Raw genomic sequence first — 21,108 nt, 5'->3', positions numbered from 1 at the left:
AGAGGTCTACCTTTTACAACTCTGGAAGAAAACCAAAGAAAGAGTGGTAATTTGAGAATAACAAACAGGACCAGACATCTTAGTAGGGGAGAATGCCTTCACAAACTCCTAGGTGGACAAAGTACTGAACAAGAATGGAAAATATGCTACCCTTGATTGATAGGGCACAACTTTTTATTTATTTATTTACTTTTTACTTTTTAATTTTTTTAAAGATTTTATTTATTTGAGAGGTAGAGTGAGTGAGAGAGAGAACACACAAGCAGGGGCAGAGGCAGAGGGAGAAGCAGGCTCCCCTGCTGAGCAGGGAGCCTGACTCGGGGCTCAATCCCAGGACCCTGAGATCATGACCTGAGCTGAAATCAAGAGTCAGACACCCAACCGACTGAGCCACCCAGAAGCCCTGATAGGGCACTTCTAAGTATATTTTAAGCACTAAAGATTCTTCATTTTAACAAAACACATTTTTACATAACCAATAAAATGGTCCCATATGAAATTAAGAATCAGGTCAGCAATAATACCAAAACACTGTAAACAGATATAGTTACAAGACTATATCAAAATATAAAAGCAGACCAACCCAGTTTGGAAATTTTACAATCCTAAAAAAGAGAGGAAGGGAATATATTTTCAAGAGACAGACAAAATGAAGATTTCTACATACACACGGCTTGATTCTCTTATAGTCAAAGTTTTCTTCCACAATTTGGACATCTTGCAACATTGTCGATAAAAAGGAAAAATAAAGTTCCATGAAAGAACAAAATGAAAACACTGGAGAAAAGAAAGTAAAAATTTCAACCACTGATCAAGTAGGCTAATAATAAGCAAACTGTCCACAAAATATATCTGTATGCAGGCTACATTTTTCCTTCAACAAAATAATGAACTGCAAAAATTAAGTTCCAAAGTACACAAGTCACTTGGTATCTCAACAAATTCATCTGATGGGATAGGGGAAAATATCCATGAACTTCTGATGTTCATCTGCAATTCTTGTTTATAGAAATTATAGGTGTAGGTAAACACACACACACACACACACACACACCTGTAAATACACACCATTTTAACATGAATCACGATAACAAGCACTATAACCAAACGTTTGGCAACATACATCATTGAATATTACCTGCCATGGAAAAAGTGAATTAGGTGATGATGCTGAAGGCTCAAGTTGCAATATTTGATGTAAAAATGTCAAATAAAAGTAATTTCAATTTCACAAGTCAAACACACACCTCTGAAGTCTTGTAACCTTTCTTTGTTATTTCCATTTGCTACTTGCAGAAAGGGATTAAAAACAGCTCTCCCATACCACCCAACAATATTGAGGGGAAAACAAAGGAAAATCAGATGATAATAGTTAAACATTTACTATTAGATTAAATGTGCAGAGATAATGATACAACTTTCATATACTGTGTTTGAATTGCTCCTCAGGTGAATGTGACTGACACTCCTCACACTATCTCGCGGGGAAGCATTGGTTCTTATTTTCCAAGGTTGCCAGGAAGACGAAATAACATGATACATGAGAAAGAGCTTGAGAAACGACCTACTGAGTGACAGAAGTCAATAATATGGCTCTATTTAGAATTAGAGAAAATGACAAGGAAGAAAATAAAATAATGGGGCAGGAAAACAAATAGGATTTTTATACTTACTAATATGTCATATGCACAAGGATAGTAAAATTAAATTGTATGGATTTGTCATTGTTAAAAATGTATTTTCACTGTTGTTATAATGTTGTAACAAATACAAGTAAAAAGTCATGCCAGTGGAGGAAATAAGAGGCTCCCAATACAGGGAATCAGTACTTAACTCCTTAAAATAAAAGCCTCACAGCCATACTGTCTGCCTAAGACGTCCTGTGTCTTCCTAATGAATGAGAAAGTTTTTATCCAAGAAGAAAAAATGGTCTTCGGAATCAGAGAGGCCTATCACTCACCAGCTCTATCACCTCAGGCAAGCTGGGTACCTTTTAAATCTCTGACTTTTCACCTATAAAAATGTGCAAAGATGTTAGGAGGACTGACCGTGAAACATTGGTGCTCAGAGGATGGGCGTTTTCTCTTCCTCCCCCTCCCAGAGCCCTTCCTGATCATCCCAGCAAACCAGGGGAAGAATGCACAGATCACTTACCCCTTTTCCAGCACTTTTTGCATGAAAAGTTCATGTGGTACTTCATTATATATGACTGTGATATATTAGCTACTGTTGCTGAAATCTTCAGTGACTATCCAACTTTTTTGTGCATTTGGGACTGTTATTCCTGCAGCCAGACAACATTGCTTCAAATGAAGATCCTTCCCAGTGTCATCTTCCGGGGCCCCAGCAATAAACCAGGAGCATGGTCATTGAGTTACTCTGCTGCCCCAGGGCAGCGAGGACCTGGGGTGGGCAGGGAGGTTGGGTTGGGGGTCCTGGGACAGGACAGGAGAGCTGCAGCTGCCCCCTTGGGAGCCTCTCGGCCCATGTCCTGGAGAGATTCTACCATCGCAAGCCACATCTCCCCTACTTCCATTATTGCTGTCTAGGCACAGGTCGGGGAGCAGCAGGTACAGCTAATGAGCGCAGGGCGAAGGGATAGGAAGGGCTCAGTAGCGGGACGCAAGCTCACATACCTGGATGAGATAGTGGGAACATAAATTGAGAAGCTCCAACAGCTGTAGGTGACTGCCAGCAGCTAGCACATCCTGGATCACGCCCGGCTCCAACAAAATCTGTTTTGTTTTTTAATAAAAAGAAAACTATCAGTAACTCAAAAACTAATGCTTACTATGCAAATCCACCACATTTAAATTGCTGCTTAACATATGAGATGTGAATTAATACGGTACTTTATTATGGAAGTCAGTTCTTTTTTTTTTCTGTTCTGATGGAGCTGTGGCCCTCACTCAAACAGCTGAGTTGTCACTTCCAGAACTCACTTCCTGCATGTAAGGCTCTGCACTTAACCACTTATTTTTTGCTGGGGGACATGAACATTTGCAAAGAATAATATAATAGTCTCCAAATTCTGCGTGTGATGGAAGTAATCTTAGAAAATCCAGAAGAACCAGATTTTATTTTTCAAAGTATATTTCACAATTTTGTAGATCACAGAAACAGCATGGTTAGCAGATATTTTAGGAAAAGGGGGTTTATGTTTCCCCTTTCAATAGGAGACCAGAGGCGCCACTACATTTTATTTCTAAGTCCTACAACAGTAAACTTCACCACAAACTTTGGTTTCTCTTTTTTCTCCATCTCAGATTCTCCACTCCCTTCTATTTCAAATGGAAGATGTAGAAAAAGCATTTTCAGACTACAAGGACATCAAGAGAAGTGGAGCTTCCCAAATACACCAGTCGTATCAGTTGTGCATTTTTTTCTGGTGAAGTCCAACTTTGTGCCTATGGTTGCCAGCTCCTGAGCCACCCAACGGGGCTGCAGAAAAACACAAGACCACGCTGATTGGATTCCCTCTACACGCATGACTGCCAGGCACAGGGAGGCCTTTAGGGATGCTCTGCCATCCCAACCCAGCCCCAAGCCCAGTGGTTCCCAAAGTCCAGTCTCGGGACCAGCAGCAGCAGCATCACCTGGGAATCTGTCACAATTGCAAATTCTTGGATGTCTCCCCAGATCTAAATGAATCAGAAACTTTCAGGGTGAGGCCCAGCAACGAGTGTTATAACAAGGCCCCTGGTGGTTCTGGTGCACAGGGAAGCCTGAGAAACCCTGGTGTGATCAATTCACTCTACTTCTTCCCTTATACTCCTTTCTCCTCAAGCCTCCCCCTCCTCCTTTCTCTCCTTACTCTAACCCCATGATCTTCTAAAGCCTCCCACCACCAAATCTACCAAGCCATCTACCCATATTTCTATCAGTGCATTGGCTTTACCCAACACTCCATTTATGCAGGAGATCTCAACCCTTCCGCCAGCAATTGTCCCCTCACTTACCACAGCGTTATCTGTTCTCTTTCTCCTCTTGATAATTCCCAACAGCATAAAAATATTCCTTGATAGCTCCTATCTTAAGAAATAAAAATCCCCTCCCTTGACCCCAGAGCTCCTTCCATGCCCTCCTTCACAGCAAAGTTCCTCAGGAAAGTTGTCCACATAAAACACCACTACTTGCTCTACTCTGTTCTCCCTGGAACCCACTCCTATTGAGTTTTGTTCTTAATGTTCCTCTAAAAATGTTCTCATCAAGGTCACCAATGACCTCCAAATCCAATGGCCAAATCCAATAGCCATTTCTCAACATTTAATCTTACCCAAGCCAACAGCAGTTAGCAAAGTCGATGTCCCTCCTGCTGGAACAATCTCTTCCCTTGCCTCTGTGATAGCACTCCCTCTCATGGCTTCTTCTACTTCACTAACCACTCCCTCTCCATCTCCTTCCCAACGGGTAAGCTTTGGGGACATCCAGGACTCAGTCCCCAGATCTCTCCTTTCCTCTCTCCACTCATCCCACAGATGATCTCATGTAATCCCATGACTTTAAAACTACCTATACTACTCATTACACTCAGGTTTTTTTTCTTTAGCCTCAACCTCACCTTTGAACTCCAGACTTTTATTTCCAACTGCCTATCTCCACTTGGATATCCAATGGGCAGCTCTAACTGAACATGCCCCAAACTGATCTCTTGATCCTCTCTACCAACCACCAAACCTGCTCTTATCCCAATCCTACCATCTCAGCAAACAGCAACTGCCGGTTGTTGAGGCTACAACCCCAGACAATTCCTGACTCCTCTTGTTTTCCTTGTACCTCACATCAGCAATCATCAGCAACCCCTATTGGCTCTATCTTCCAAATAGTTCCAGAATCCAATCACCACTCAGTACTACCGTCATCACCATCATTCTTGTTTATGCCACAGTCTTCCTAGAATCGCCTCCTAACTGGTCTAACTGCTTTCTCGTTCACCCCCTCATAGTGTTTTTAATAATACCAATCGAAATGATCTTTTAAAGGCATCAACGAAATTATGTCACTCTCTTATGCAGACCTCTCCAGGGACTTTGTATCTCATTGAAAAGAAATCCAATCTTCACTGTTATAGTTTCTGTGAATACCCTGAGCACCTTCGTGTCTACAACTAGCTGCTATTTTCTCTGCCTGGGTCACTCTTCCTCAAGATACCAGCATGGCTCACTCATTCATGTCCTCTGCTCAAACCGCTGCTCAGATATCCTCTTACCTGAGAGGCCTTGTCTGGCCATCCTCGGTAAAACAGTACCTCACTCCCCATCACCCTCATTCCCTATCTCCTTTCTTTGCTTTATTCTTCCTAGTACTTACCACCTCTCGACACTGTACATATTGATCTATGTGATTATTTTCTGTTTCTCCACCCACAGGATAGAAGATTCAGGAGGGCAGGGACTTGGCCTATCCTATACCCCCAGCACGCAGAATAATGCCCAATACATAGCTTTCACTCCAAAATGATGAATTGATTTTAATAAATTATTGGTGAATTAATTTATCTCTAGATGGATTTTTCAAATTCAGAATTACTTTCATTGATTAGGAAAGGGATTATAAATTATATATATATATATATATTTTAAGATTTTTATTCATTTATTTGTCAGAGAGAGAGAGCACAAGCAGGGGAAGTGGCAGGCAGAGGGGAAAGCAGGCTCCCCGCTGAGCAGGGAGCCTGATGCGGGGCTCGATCCCAGGACCCCGGGATCATGACCTGAGCCAAAGGCACACCGACTGAGCCACCCAGGTGCCCCTATATAAATTACATTCTGAACTACTAACGAAGTGAAAAAGTTAAGCACGTGTGGCAAAAATACCAACACTCATCTCATTCGCAAAATTCTTTATAGCTCCTTTCCCATCTAGTCAGAAGGAGAAATCTGAATTTCTCTGGCTCCTCAAGGAGAGAGGCTTTGACTGACATTCAGGAAATTACTGCAGCTCCCCTCACAGAAGCAAGGATGTAGTATATTCTTGCAGAAGAGGCATGGCCTAAGGCACAGAACAGGGACTAGATGGATTAGAAAGGTTAGTCTGAGCCTTTAAATCCTGTCAGTTGCGCTTATTTCACACAACTGGCATTCACGATAACCTCCAAGGCTCGGTAATGCCAAACACAAAGACACATACCACAGACAGAGAAGATGAATATTCCAGAGCATGTGTAACACGTCCGGCGGGCTCACTCCGGGAAACCCTCGCAGGAGATACCCAGACCAGGATTGTTTTTGCCTTTGTTTCTTGTTTTTTGTTCTGTAGTTTTTTCTTCTCTCATTATAACATAAGGTTTTCTAGAAGATGCTTTGGCACAGGAAATCCCTAAGTGCACTGAAAGGACATAGTTTGGAAAGAAAAAAAAAGAGAGAGAGAGGGAGAGACAAAGGGAGAGAGAAACCAAACAAACAAAAAGCAAACCATACCAGGACAGCTGGGTCTCACTTATGGAAACAGAACGAGTGTTGGCAAAGCCCTGCTTGCACTGGAGTCTTTCAGATTGAGCTCTGTTATCTTCGGTGACTGGTTGTTCTAATATATTCTTCCAGAGAATTTGTGTTTGGGCAGGAATACAAAGAAAGGTTTGATCTCCTCACAGTTTCCAGTACGGTGAATGCGCCCATCACCCGCCTGGAAGAACTGGCCGAAAATAGCCTTCTGCAGAAGGAGGGGATCGCAAACTCACCCGTTTGCGGAGGAAAACTAAGGCGGCTAAGTTTAAGTGCTGCAAAGCACATGCTGATTACATTTAGGCCTTTCAGAATCATGTACCCATCAACATCTGGTCCGGCACTCCAAGCAGGACAGATGGGAGGAAGGGTCACTGAGGACCACCGACGGGAAGGGCCACGTCGCTCACCTGCTTGGGTGGAAGCAGAGATGGGGCTTCTTCAGATTGGACGAAGGAATTTTGATGCAGTCTTGGTGGGGGGTGTGAATGCCTCTTGTTGACAGGTCATGTGGATGGAATATTTTCTCCCTGTCATCCACTCACACCTGACCTCTGGAGGGCAGAATACAGGATGCTGACCTGGAAAGAGGGGAGCCGGACAGTGCTGGCTGGGGAGGTGACGATCTCATTCTGGAACCTCTCCAGCAGTTGGTGGCAAGCTAGATCACATGAACTAAGGTCCACATCTGGCTCCTACCCCAAATGCTGAGACTCAGTCCTCGTTTTGATCAACTGGGGATAAGAACTCATTAGCGGCTATGGTCAGGGAGACATGGGTGGTCTGACAAACTTTTAATAGAAGTGAAAGCCGCAGCTGCAGCAGAGGGTGGTCGTCTCTAAAGATACCAGTGAGAGTTCTTACCTCAGCATTCAGTCATGAGGTTTGTCCAGTTGGCCCCCTGGAAGGAGGCACTCTTGAAAACTCAGTCCAGATGTGTCCCCCAGCCACTGATCTAAGCAGCGTTGGAAGCAGAGAGCTGAATTTGCACAATCTCTAATGAAAGCCCTCCAAACTGGAATGAGATTGGGACCCCTGGTCCCAATACCCTCAGGCAGGACATGGGGCCAAAAAACTGAAAGAGGAGAGTGGAGGAAGCATGATGAGATGGGCGATCCCCCTCAGCCCACACTCACCCAGCCAGGCTCTGGGAGGGTGGAGTCAGCCTGATGCAGCACACAATCCCCAGTGGGTCCCGGGGTTTCCTTCCTCACTCCTCCTCCCACATCACCAAGCATCCACCCTCTTAATTCTGTCTTCTTGTTCTTTTTCTTCTCTCTAACTTTTACCTTGCTTCTTGGATTAGCTACTGGTAGGGACTGCCTTTAATAACCATGGCAAGTCTCAGCGTGACCTTTTATTTTTTTCCCTTTTTTTTTTGAGAGAGAGAGAAGAAGAGGGAGAGAGAGAGAGTAGAGAGAATCTTAAGCAGGCTCCACACCCAGCGTGGAGCCTGACGCGGGGCTCAATCTCACGACCCTGAGACCATGACCCAAGCCAAAATCAAGAGTCAGATGCTTAACGGACTGAAACACCCAGATGCCCCTCAGTGTGACCTTTTTTCCCGCCTTATGAACAGATGTGTTGGCATCTTTAGGAAATTTTGTATCTTGGTTCTTTATTTCTTCCTTACGAGACTTTTAAGTCACTTACTTCTAGATGTGTAGATGGGGTAGCCTAAAGGAGTTGAGCATGTGAAAGCCAGACAATTAAGATCTCCACCAAACATATAACTGTGCGCACAGAAGCATAAGGACTCTGGCTAGCATTGCTACAACTGCAAATTAGATAGGCTTAATACTATTGATAAGAATAAGTGAGCACATTTTTCTTGCTTTCATGCTTTGTTTCTTTGTGTTTTTTTTTCCTGTATAGTATAGTGAAATGGCAAATTACTACAATTTTGAATGTCTAAATCATCACGTAAATTGAATACAACAATGCAAATAACTTTCAAATGATCAAATATTTAAGACACATAAATAAAATCATTTACATAAAGCTTTTCAAGAGACTTCTTATAGACAGAATATGAATCATAAGATCTAGCTATGAGAAACTGCCATCAATTTAGATTTTGTTTCAAAGCCGTTAGACTAAGGATTTCCTATCCACCAGGTGGCGCCTATGTTTAAAGCAAAATTATTTTCTAAATTACTCCGGTATTGTAGACCTATTGCTGACACCTTAAGTTTATTTTTGAGAATGAACAAAATAATTCAAGTAAGGATAATAAAACACACGAATTCTACTTTCTAAATGTCTCTATTATTTGGGGGAAATGTTCATAAATTTTTGTTGAAGTGCTCCATCTGAGCAATACTGTTTAGAATTCAGTAGCTCTCCATAAACCATACCTCCCCAATTTCTGGATATAGCTCAAAATTTGTGTCCTTGTATTAAGAAACTATCATGATATGGCCACAACCTACTTTTAAAAAAAATTTTTTTTTATTTATTTGAGAGAGAGAGAGAGAGAGATCACCAGCAGGGGGGAAGGGCAGAGGGAGAAGGGGACTCCGTGCTGAGCAGGGAGCCCGATGCGGTACTTGATCCCTGGACCCTGAGATCATGACCCAAGCTGAAGGCAGGTGCTTAACCGACTGAGCCACCCAGGTGCCCACACAACCTACTTTTTAAAACTTATTTCCAATTGTGCAACCTTTGGTCCCTTTACTAAAACCAAAGCCCACTGCTCTCCACACTGAAGCAGTACTCTTTTCTCCTTGAATGCCCTCCTGACTTCTTCAGTCTCCCTATTTCAAAATCCTACTCATTCAAGATGTAACTCTAAGTTCATTACCTATACAAAGCTTTGCAAGATCTTCCCTCACCCCAACCTCCACCTGGGATTAATCTCCTGGACTCCCAACTACCATAGATGCATAGTGAATTAAGTCCATGGGATCTAGGTCACACTGCCTGATTTCAAATCCTGGCTCCGATACTTGCTGGCAGAATGAGATCAGGAAAACCATTCAATTCTACATGCTTCAGTGTCCTCATCTATACAATGAAAATAATATTTATATCAAAAGATGGTCTTAAGGACTGAGAAAATGCATATGTATCGTTACAACTGTGTATGGCTATATGTCAACAAAATGGCTTTAAACAAGTATGGGACTTACTTTTCTCACAAAATGGATTAGGCGGCTTGGAGTGCCAACAAACCAGACTTCTTGTATTTTCCTATTTGGCCAATCTTAGCCCATGGTTTCATGGTCACAAAGTGGCTACTATACCTCCAGGCATTGCATTTGCATTCAAAGCATAAAGAAAAGAGAGGGCAAAAACCAAACCCGTAGCTGGAAAAGAACCTGGGAAATCGAATTTTTACAGTTACATGCACTATTGTGCCAAATCAAATTGTTATTTTCTATAAAGAAAAAAGAGGGAACAGATACTGTGTAGGCAACCAGAGTGCAGGTCATGACTCTTAGCACAGAATCTATTTATGGCAAATCAGCGATAAATGCCAACTATTATTTGGGTCTTTCTCATGCAACTAAGTGTTTTTGCCCTGAGTAGGTTATGTGTGTGTCCCTTAGTTTTACCTACGGCACCTTGGTCCATCCTCTTTCATGTTCATTGCTGGTGAGCATGCTACAAGAGCACTCTAGATTTACTTACTAAAGAAATTCTCAGGCTTGAAAAATACAGTTCCTGAGGAAAATGTGAAAAGATGTCAAAAGCCTCTATGGAGGAGCCTGGTCACATGCTAATCCTTATCAAGGATTATCTAATTGAAGGAGTTAAATAAAAGGACACAAAAGACATTTCAATAACAGTTGTAATAATATGTTTATATAAAGGTAACCTTTGGGTTGGGTGAGGTATAGAATGAATCTGTGATTTGATCACTGATTCTTTAAGATACAGATTTTGTCAGGTGGCTTTCTTCCAGACATACTAGTACACTTACACACATTTTTAAAAGAGCTCAATATCAACCTTTAAAAATACTAATTTAACTTAAATTTATTTGAAAAAAAAAATCAACTTTTCCATGTATTAGAATATGAAAAAAGGGAAAACAGATTGGATTTTCCTGATATTTTTAAAGAATGTTATAAACCACAGAGGTAAAAAATAATAAAAATATCCTAGTAAAAAAAAGTGTGGACATCACTTTGAGATTCTATTATTTTTCTTCACACGTTTACACATCCTCATTTGGTTCATTTGAAATTTCTCAGGTTCCAGACAGGTTACAGAAGCATAACTTTCTCTAAGATACCAAGAAGAAATCTGAGAATAGGTAAGGACACTAATACTATATTCCCAGAGAAACTACATTCTGCCCTCCCTTGCAAAAATTTCACGTATGACCATTAATACAATTTTGAGGATGTCCCCATCTATCGATGCTGCTAGAACTGGTTCTTCCTTTCTTATTCTAGGACATGCAGCAGGATGATGGATGACATACTCCAGCTAGGTGCTCGAGTAGAAACAGAAGAAAAAAAATCAAATGGAATCATTAAGCTGTGGTACAATTAATGCTAAGAGTGGTAGGCACAGAGGACTGTCAGAGTACTTGGCTGGAGACAATTCATTTCATTGAACCTGTGAAATAATTCTTCATATGAAAAGAGTTGGTCCTTTTATATTGTATGAATAAGCCCCCCCCCCTTTTTTTTGGCCCCTTCTCCATTAGCTTGATCCTGGCCATTTCAAAGCTCTGAGATCAATAGTTCTGTCAGATAGTCAATTCCAACATAGTTTTCTTCATTATGTTTAAATTAACAAAATACATTATTTAATAAAATGTAAAGCTAAATTATACATACTTACATTACCTAGAAAAATATGGCCTAATTATTTGAAAAAGTAGAACAAATTTTTGGTAGTTTCTAAGAGAAAGAAGCAGTCCCAGCACTTAAATATAATGAAACATGAAAGTCATTACAGGTTATAAGAAAAGCCAAATTAATTATTAAGACTTACTTTTATAACCAGTGCTCTTTCAAGTGTGATGAACATGGGAGGTTTCATCCCACAGAGCTTTATTAGTGAAGCTGGGCTTCCCCATACAGAACTAGTTTCTTACAACGCTAATACGACCAAACAAGAAAGAAACATTACTTAAAACTACTGATGTCTGAAAATGGTTAGGCCTCTGAAAGAATGAATAGGGCTGATTCCATTGTTTCTTTATAGTTGGCTACCCCTTTGTCACTGCTAGGTGCTCAAACACAAGTAAAAACAAAGAGCCTGACAAAATGATTACACTGTGGGGTGATTCATGCTAAGACAGTGGTGGGCACAGAATGCCGGAGAAGCACTTGCCTGGGAATGCCTAATTTCATGGAAGGAAGCTGTGAAATATTTTTCCCCTGAAAAATATCATTAATATCCAATTTAATTTGGGAAATCCCTTGTATTTGCTTATAAAGAATGGAGGCATAATATGGCCATGGGGTCCATTGTAGGAATGTGGGTTAAGTCATTGACATGTTTGTTTTTAGCACTGTTATATAAAAAACAGGAGATGACCACTACCTACCTGCATAAAGTCTACATAAGGATAAAATGAGATAACCCAGGTACAATTTTCAGACTAACACCTGGCATGTTTTAGAAGAATTAAAAAAAAAAAAAAAGTAGCTGCTTTTTAAATTACTGTTGTTGTCAATTCCATGAACAAATAAATCTACTTCACAGATAACAACTCCCTATTTCTAGTGTTTACACACTGCCTACTATGTACCTACTATGTACCCTTGTGGGGTAATTTCATAGGTTTTCTTTCCTTCTTACACCCTTCTCCGCTCCTCACTCCTGCAAGGTAAATATCCCCATGAGGCAAATGAAGAAACTGAGGGCAAAGGAATTCACCCATTCAATTAGCAAACCTTTTCTGAGTGTCTAGAGTATTCCAGGCACCTTTCCGGGGACTGAGGCTATGACAACAAGACAAACAATTTCCCTCGTTGCGTGGTACTCAGAGTCTATGTTTGAGCCAACCAGGTGGACTTGCAGAGTGACTGCTGACTAGAGTAAAACAAAGGAAGAAACAGGTCTGGAGGAAGAATCGAGAGTTCCATTTGGGGATATATGTTAAGTTTATGATGCTTATTAGTCATCTGAATGGAGTTATCAAGTCGACAGAAAGGCATCAGTCTAGTTGGCAAACTACAAGCCCCATACCAAATCTTCCTATCACATATTTTTATATGACCTTGAGCTAAAAACAGTTTAAGAAAAAAAATTTTACTTGCGTTTTTAAAAACTTAATTTTATTTTTTCTAATAAACTTGATTAGATGTTGTGTTAGGAGGCATGCAAACATTAATCTCACTGCACATCTGCACTGGAGGAGCTCTTGGGGTGACCAGGTGCATTGTCAATGAGCAGTCATATTTTGAAAGGAATCTTTTTTTCTGGGCATTACATCTCAACAGTGGGCTTAAAATATTTGGGAAATTGTGTTGCAAACAGATGTGCTGTCATCCAGCCTTTCTTGTTCCAGTTGCTGAGCACAGGAAGAGTAGATTTAGCATCATTCTGAAGGGCCCTGGGATTTTCAGAATAGTCAGTGAACACTGGCTTCAATGTAAGGTCACCAGCTGCATTAGCCCCTGACAAGAGAGTCAGCCTGTTCTTCGAAGCCTTAAAGCCAGGCACTGACTTCTCCTCTCTAGCTATGAAAGTCCTAGATGGCGCAAGACTGTTTTGTCTACATTGAATATCTGTTGTTTGGTGTTTCCACCTTCATGAATTATCTAAGCTAGATATTCTGGAGAACTTGTTGCAGCTTCTACATCAGTACTTACTGCTTCACCTTGCACTTCGATGTTAGGAAGACAGCTTCTTTCCTTCAACCTCTTGAACCAACCCCTGCTAGCTTTGAACTTTTATTCTGCAGCTTCCTCACTTCTCTCCACCTTTATAGAATTGAAGAGAGTTAAGATCTTGCTCTGGAGTAGGCTTTGGCTTAAGGGAATGTTGTAGCTGGTCTGATCATTTCTCCAAACCACTAAAATCTTCTCCGTATCAGCAATTAGGTCATTTTGCTTTCTTATCATTCATGTATTGTGACTGGAGTAGCACTTTTAATTTCCTTCAAGAGGAAATTCACAACTTGACTAATCGTTTGGTGCAAGAGGCCTAGCTTTTGGCCTGTCTTGGTTTTCAACATGCCTTACTCACTAAGATTAATTATGTCTAGCTTGCGATTCTTCCTGTCACCTGAACACTTAGAGCATAGGGAGATTAACTGGCTTAATTTCAATAGAAAGAGACCCAAAGAGGAGACAGAGGGAATGGCCAGTCAGTGGAACAGTCAGAACACATACAACATTTATCAATGAAGTTTGTGGTATTATATGGGTGTGGTTCATGACACCCCAAAACAATTACAATCGTAACAACAAAGATCACTGATCACAGATCACCATAACAAATACAATAATCATGAAAAAATATGGAATGTTACAAGAATTATCAAAATGTGACACAGAGACACAAAGTAAGCAAATACTATTCGGAAAATGGCACCAAGAGACTTGCTGGACACAGACTTCCCACAAACTTTCAATTGGTAAAAAAAAACCCACCACAGTCTGTAGGGGTCCCTGGGTGGCTCAGTCATTTGAGCATTCGACTCTTGATTTCAGCTCAGGTCATGATCTCAAGGTCATGGGATCGGGACCCACATCGGGCTCCACACTCAGCATGGAGTCTGCTTGAGGATCTCTCTCTCCCTCTGCCCCTCCCCCCACTCATGTACATGTACGTCTCTCTCTCTTTAATAAATAAATAAATATTTAAAAAAACAGTATCTACAAAGTGCAACAAAGCGAAGCACAATAAAACGAAGCATGCCTATGATATACTACGTAATGTGAAAAAGATATGAAATTTAAATATCAGTCATTCCATTTACTGGAACATAGCTCATTTATTTACGTATTTGTCTCTGGCTGTTTTCATGCTACAACACAGGGTTGAGTAGTTGCAACAGTGCTTTATGTGGCCTGCAAAGACTAATTCTCTACTATCCGACCCTACACAGAGAAAGTTCTCCAATCCCTGATCTGGAGTATAAATAGGGGCTGGGAGTCAATAGCATAATATTGTACAAAATAACATGGCTCCAGATGACATCACAAAGGAAGCTAGTTAGATGACACAGGAGGTTCTTGACACATGAGGAATTAATTCAGAGCCTTTAGAGGGGAAGGAGCAAGCAAAGACATCTGGAAAGGAATGATGGGAAGGGAACCTGAGGGGCACATAGTAAGAGACCACAGAGTGTGGTGTCACAGAAGCCCAGAGAGAAAAGAATTCCATGGAGACCCAGGTTGGCTGCATTGAATGAAGCTGAGAGGTCATGGTGACATTATTTAATGGACTTGGTAATATCTGGGACTGTCAAAAACAATTTCAGTAGAATGTTGGAAGTTTCCACTCTTCATGAGTGGAAGAGTGAGTGAAAATGAGTAAGTGTAAGTTCATGCAACTTTTTTCATAGTTCTGCTGTGAAGACAAGTAGAGAAATAAGTGGTGGCTGAAGGGGAATATAAGAACAAGAAAGGGATTTTGAAACATGAGCAATAGAGCATGTTTATATGCTGGTGAGAATGTTCCAGTGGAGAAGGAGAAAGTGATGACAGAAGAGAAAGAAATGAAGATTTGGGGAGTGAAGCCTGAGAGGATCAGAGGGAGTACAATCCAGAGCTTACATGGAGAGATTAACTTTTGACAGGGTAACTCTTCCATCATAAATGATAGGAATACATAGAACAAGTGCACAGAAACAGGGGATTGGAGATTTGATGGTGAAAAGATGCAGATCTCCTTGTCTGCATCTATCTGTACAACAGAAGGTGAGTTTTCTATGTGTACTGGAGGTAGGGTAATGGGGGTAGGGGGCAGGGTTTGAGAAGAGAGAAGAAATGAGAAAATTACCAGGAAGAGGAAAAAAGAAATTTACTTGGAAACCAATTAGCACTGCTGGCAAGGATGAGTATCCATCTGAGATTTGGAATCATGGATTTTGAAGTGAAAATGGTAACTTTTCCCAGCAACCACCACAGAGTTGATACTTATAGTGGGATGCAATGGATAATTCTCTAAAATTGTCACATGCTGGAATCAGGCTTGGTTCCCTCTAAGGTCAGTGGCTATATTCTTTGGGCTCTGCCAAATCGTTTCTACCCTGACAGATCCAGGCATGGCTACGATTGATTTTTCAGGGCCTATATCTATTCAATTACCATATATTTTTTTCTCCCTTCAAAGTAAAATACAAATTAATCTGTTATTTTTTCGGCAGTACTCTACCAAGTACTAAGCCTCAATTATTCATTCTCCTATCAGAACTAGTATAACTTTTGTAGCATCAAACATTCTTAGGTTCTTCACTACGCTCCATACACAAATAATTCAGGCCCCTAATAATCCATTTCCAATAAATGCAGTGGTATGTTGATCTGGCATTTCCAACCACTATTCAATCCACTCTGAGAAAGCACTCACTGTGTATTTCTTTTACTTCAGTGCATCCCTAACACCTAGTAAATTTTTAACAAGTAGGTGCTCATTAAGTATTTGATGAGTTAGTGGCTCTCAGTTTGAGAATAAACTATAAGTGGATTTTTTTATGAAGTATACAAATGAAATAAAATACTCACAAATTAACTGAGGGCATTCGATGTATTCAAATCAGTCCTTCATCTGAATGTCTGCATCATTATTCTATTCAAATGGAATACCTACTTGTAATATAAATTTTCTTAAAACTTCTGTTTGGCCAGTTGTTTTTTATCTTGAAATCAACCACAAAGACCATATATTTTTGCTACCAGGTTGTTTTCTTTTAAAAAAACCTTACATTGGAATTGTAAAACTCCCATATACTACTACTTCATATAAATACTAAATGCTTCCAGCAGAGGGCTCAAGAATTCTATTTTAAGGAAAAAAACTTTAAAAAGCTCATTGTCCAACAGCAGCTATTGTAAAACTCCCTCATAAGGCAATGCTGACAAAAAATACATTCCTCCTGTTGATCAAGTAATTCCAGGTCTATCAATTTATTTAAAATAATCCAAATGCGGGGTGCCTGGGTGGCTCAATCTGTTAAGCTCTGGACTCTTGATTTTGGTTCAGGTCATGATCTCGGGTTGTGAGATGGAGCCCTGAGTCAAGGTCAGGCCCCGTGTTGGGCATGAAGCCTGTTTAGGATTCTTTCTCTCTCCCTCTACTCCTCCCACCCCTGCTCTCGAGAGTGCTCGCTCGCTCTCTCTCAAAATAAATAAATAAATAAATAAATAAAATAAAATAATCCAAATGAAAGAAAAAATTAGATTACAATAAGACAGCACTTATGGATAAATGTACCTTTAACTCCAAGAAAGAAACTGAATTTATAATACTATGGATAAATATACTTTAATTCCAGAGAAGAAATTAAGTAAATTTAGTCACAGAAATTTATACAAAACTACTTAGGCATATCAGGGTGCCTGGGTGGCTCAGTTGGTTAAACGTCTGCCTTCAGCTCAGGTCATGATCCCGGGGTTCTGGATCTAGCCCCACGTTGGGCTCCCTGCTCAGTGGGGAGCCTGCTTCGGCTGCTCCCCCTGCTTATACTCTCTATCAAATAAATAAATAAAATGTTAAAAAAAAAACAAAAAACCCAGGGCGCCTGGGTGGCTCAGTCGGTTAAGCGTCTGGGGCTCAGTCAGTTAAGCGTCTGCCTTTGGCTCAGGTCATGATCCCAGGGTCCTGGGATCGAGCCCCACATCGGGCTTCCTGCTCAGCAGGAAGCCTGCTTCTCCCTCTCCCATACCCCTTGCTTGTGTTCCCTCTCTCGCTGTGTCTCTCTCTGTCAAATAAATAAATTTTTTAAAAAATCTTAAAAAAAAAAAAAACCCCACAAAACTACTTAGGCATATGGGTAAAGGCCAGGAAAAAACAAAACAAAACAAAACAGAAAGACAAGATATAATGTATAAGTAAATTAGAATTTGGGTGTTTAGAATTTGATTGAATATTGTTTTTCACTTTCATTCTTATTTATGTTTGTGTAAACGTTTGGGTGATTTTTTTTTTATTTTCAAAGATGAAAAATCATATGTCCTATTTTTAGTGCTGAAAACAAGGATGGAACAAAATTTAGAAAGCAAGCAGAATGGTTTATTTATGGAACATCTTGGGAATTTGGAGACACTTCATTTTCAAAGGCAGAACTAATCGGGTATAGCACCACTTTATTCATGCCTACAAACAACATTAAAGTACCTCTGGGATTTCAAAAGCATTCAGAGGTCCCAAATCTCTTTATTTACCCTATTTATTTACTTATATGATATCTCATTTTGAGATGGATCTGAGGCATCAATACAAGCATTTAAAAATTAAGAACATAACTCAAGCTAAGAGAAAATAGGAAACAAAAAATATGAAGTCAAGAGAGGAGGTATATATATATACATATGTTTTTATATCCTTATAACTATTTTTTTTAAGATTCCATTTATTTATTTGAGAGAGAGTATGAGCGGGGCAGGGAAGAGCAGAGGGAAGAAGCAGGGTTCCCACTGAGCAGGGCTGAGCAGGGAGCCTAACACAGGGCTCCATCCCAGAACCCTGGGATCATGACCTGAGCCGAAGGCAGACACTTAACCGACTGAGCCACCCAGGCACCCCCTATTCTGTTTTTTATGGAATTTTACTATTTTAGAAAATGGTTTCAATATGTTTCCTAAAGAGTTCTGCCCCAGCATGTATATACTGAAATATATATTATTTTTATTACACTTTCTCTCCTTCTGTTTATTCATCATATATGTTAAGGTTTCTTATTGATGTTAAAGTAATTTATGTGGGCAAGTTATAATATCTAAGAATTTCATTTCAGGATAACCTAAAACATTCAATGTTGCCTTTTTATATTAAGGCCTGATAGATGAGGCTGAGAATCACCAAGCCTGACAGACAGAATGTGTATCTTCTGCGAATCCATTATGTATATAATTTCTCCCAAATGAACTTTTAGTGAGAGCTGTCCCAGAAAACAGGCTGATGCTGGAGTGCTATTATTCTCTTTTGCTGAATCAGGGGAAAAGCTTATGTACTTTAAAAAGCCATCAATAGGCTGATAACTTCTTATGAAAATTAATAAGCTAATCAAGTTTCTCCCTTAAACTGTTAACCTCCCTCCACTCAGAGGTGATTTGATGAAGCACCTAAGGAAGGGTCAGGATTTCCTTAGGGAGGGAAGCAGCCAACATTCAGAAATTCTAATGATCAAGAAAGAGCACTGCTTAGAAATCCTGCTTTGATTTCTGCCTAGAAATATTATAAAATAAGGATTACTGCTCACCCACCATAGCAAAGGAAAAAATTCCAGATGCATACCATAAAATATAAAGTATCTGGCCATGATACTTTCTGCTAAAACATTCAAAAGAAGTAAGCGCACAGAAGTACAAAATCTACCCTGAATTAACTAAGTGGGTTGACCTGCTATTTTAAGTTGCTAGATGTTAGCCAATTCTACTTTGGAGGACATTAGCTAGAAAAGGACTGATTGTTTATTGCCCCCACTATGACAACAGAACCATATCACAAGCATACAGAAAATACTTCTCTTCCTATTCCCTATACTGGCAATAGGGTGGGGTTGGGAAGTAGAGACCTTGGAAGGAGAGTAGAAGAAAGAGAGGCAACAAATACAGCTCATTTGAATGGAGTTTTATAAATAAATAAAGATAAGGTTAAAACACAGAGGGACCACACTCATCCTTATCATCTAATGCTATCTCAGATACCCAGAGACCCTCATCACGTTACCAGTATGCATGTTCTGTACACAATGAGCTCAAGCACCCACCATGGCCCACAATGGGTTCCTCAGCACAGAATGAATTCTGAGAAAGATCACAAATGCTATTAGCATATTGTTTAAACACATTTTGTTTTCCTAAGTGATTGAGTTACACAATATCTCAAAGGAAAATACCTGTGCCTAAAATGTGACTATCACTCAAGTAGAATGCTAGACTAATGTAATTGAGGTCTGACTCCATTTTTGATGTTTGCCTGCTAACAGCTTTCGAGCCCCAGCACTCCCTCCTCCCTGCTTTTCCCACCTGGGAAAAAGTACAAGAAAGACTGAGTGCTCTCTCCCTTGGTGCTGGTAGGAAGTTCAAACCACACAAGCCCCTGCCTATGTGAAGAATCCTCCAGCTCCCTCCCCTAACCACAGGAAAAGTCAAGCCAATCACCCCCTACTTGCCCTCTGAAGCCATTTTTGGACCTGCCTGGGAGCCACCCTGCTCTCCCCAGAAAGCCTCACTGTGTGAGTAATAAACCTTTTTGCATCCTCTTGGTATGTGTGTGGTATTACCAGTCTAGACAACTGAATCCAATTTTGCATAGGGGAGGGAGTCATTCTGTTTTTGGAGAATGCCTATAAGACAACTCAGAAACCCCAAACTTGGAAATTATTAGAGAAAAGTCAGGAAATGTAAAAAAAAAAAAAAATCAAAGTATCAGCTTTATTACCAAATGAAAGCAGATCTCAGAGGTGTGGCCACAGTTACACTTCTTCACAGAGATACTTTAGATGTTGCTATGCTGAGTAAACGGCTTTATAATTCCTGCAGTATAAACTACACCTCAGTACATTCTGAGCAGACAGCACACATAAATTTAATATAGAACAGGCTGGCGTGAAGTAGAGACTGTTAATTAGAACTGGTCCTGCTCTACAGGGAGGAGGTCCTCCCATGTGACTTCCCTTTGTCTGAATCAACTGTTCGCCTTGAAGAACAGACAGGCTTTGGGCCCTGTGAGTCCTTGGGTTCTTGGGTCCTCCGCTGAGAAAAGTAGGCTTCTGGGGGTCAGTCAGGACCTGGACTTCTAAAATCTCACTTCTCCTTTTTTCCCAATAAGTGATTAGGTCTCCAACCTGTCCTTCCCACTTTTGACCACCAAAACATGTCAACATTTATTGCTTTACTTGACATCTTGGGAAGCCATAAAAATTCCACTTGGCATATGGTTCTTGTCAATCAAGTTAGTTGGTACTTTCGAGAAACCATGAATATGGGGAATATGGAACATCTTCACCCCAAAATAGTAAGTGGACATATCTGCTTGTGTGTTTGTTTCAATGACCCACTGATAAAAGAGAAAATCTCTCCAAGGGCAAATAATGCAGAGTTTCAAAAGATCCAAACAAGCAAAAAGCCACTGATGAAATTCAAGCTTCCTTCATTTCACTCTCTCAAACCTTCCAGTATGGACTCTGGCACAGCTCTGACAAGAATTAAGGTGAGGAGAAAATGATCACTTTCTGCACAATTCCAGATATTCTTCCTTAGAATGTGGATTTTAGACTGTGCCCTCTAGAGCCTGGGGCACAGTGAAGGTACCTCAGGGGCCTTTTGCTGGCCAGGCTTCTGTAAGCACTGCCAGGTGAAGAAAGGACTCTACAGCTAAAATATTTAAACCACTGAATAGCCTGAATGTTGCTCCCCAGAGACTTATTTAAGAAAATATTCTCCCAGATTTGTTCATATGCTACCATTTAGTTCAACCAGGTTACATTTATAGGTAAATTTTATGGGGACTTTTTCCATGTGAAGTGACACATTTATCCCTCTGTAGGGATGGCCCATGGGAAGCAGTTGCAATTCAAATTCCT

At 40.5% G+C, this 21,108-nt stretch overlaps 1 protein-coding gene across 1 annotated transcript in view; it reads right to left on the bottom strand.

Moving 5' to 3' along the window:
- The window catches only part of KLHL32 (kelch like family member 32), a 202,231-nt gene that overhangs the window by 121,728 nt on the left and 59,395 nt on the right, over window positions 1-21,108 (bottom strand). Inside the window, exon 3 of the mRNA XM_064597895.1 lies at window positions 2,637-2,735. Within this exon, the coding sequence (XP_064453965.1) occupies window positions 2,637-2,735 (99 nt within the window). The remainder of the gene's footprint in view (window positions 1-2,636; window positions 2,736-21,108) is intronic.

The sequence above is a fragment of the Mirounga angustirostris genome, unplaced genomic scaffold (genome assembly GCF_029215605.1).
Source record: "Mirounga angustirostris isolate CCGP_5_RB_7025 unplaced genomic scaffold, mMirAng1.0.hap1 SCAF_8, whole genome shotgun sequence".
Lineage (NCBI taxonomy): Eukaryota > Metazoa > Chordata > Mammalia > Carnivora > Phocidae > Mirounga > Mirounga angustirostris.
Note: the sequence above shows the minus strand (reverse complement) of the source record. Positions and strands in the feature narration are given on the sequence as shown.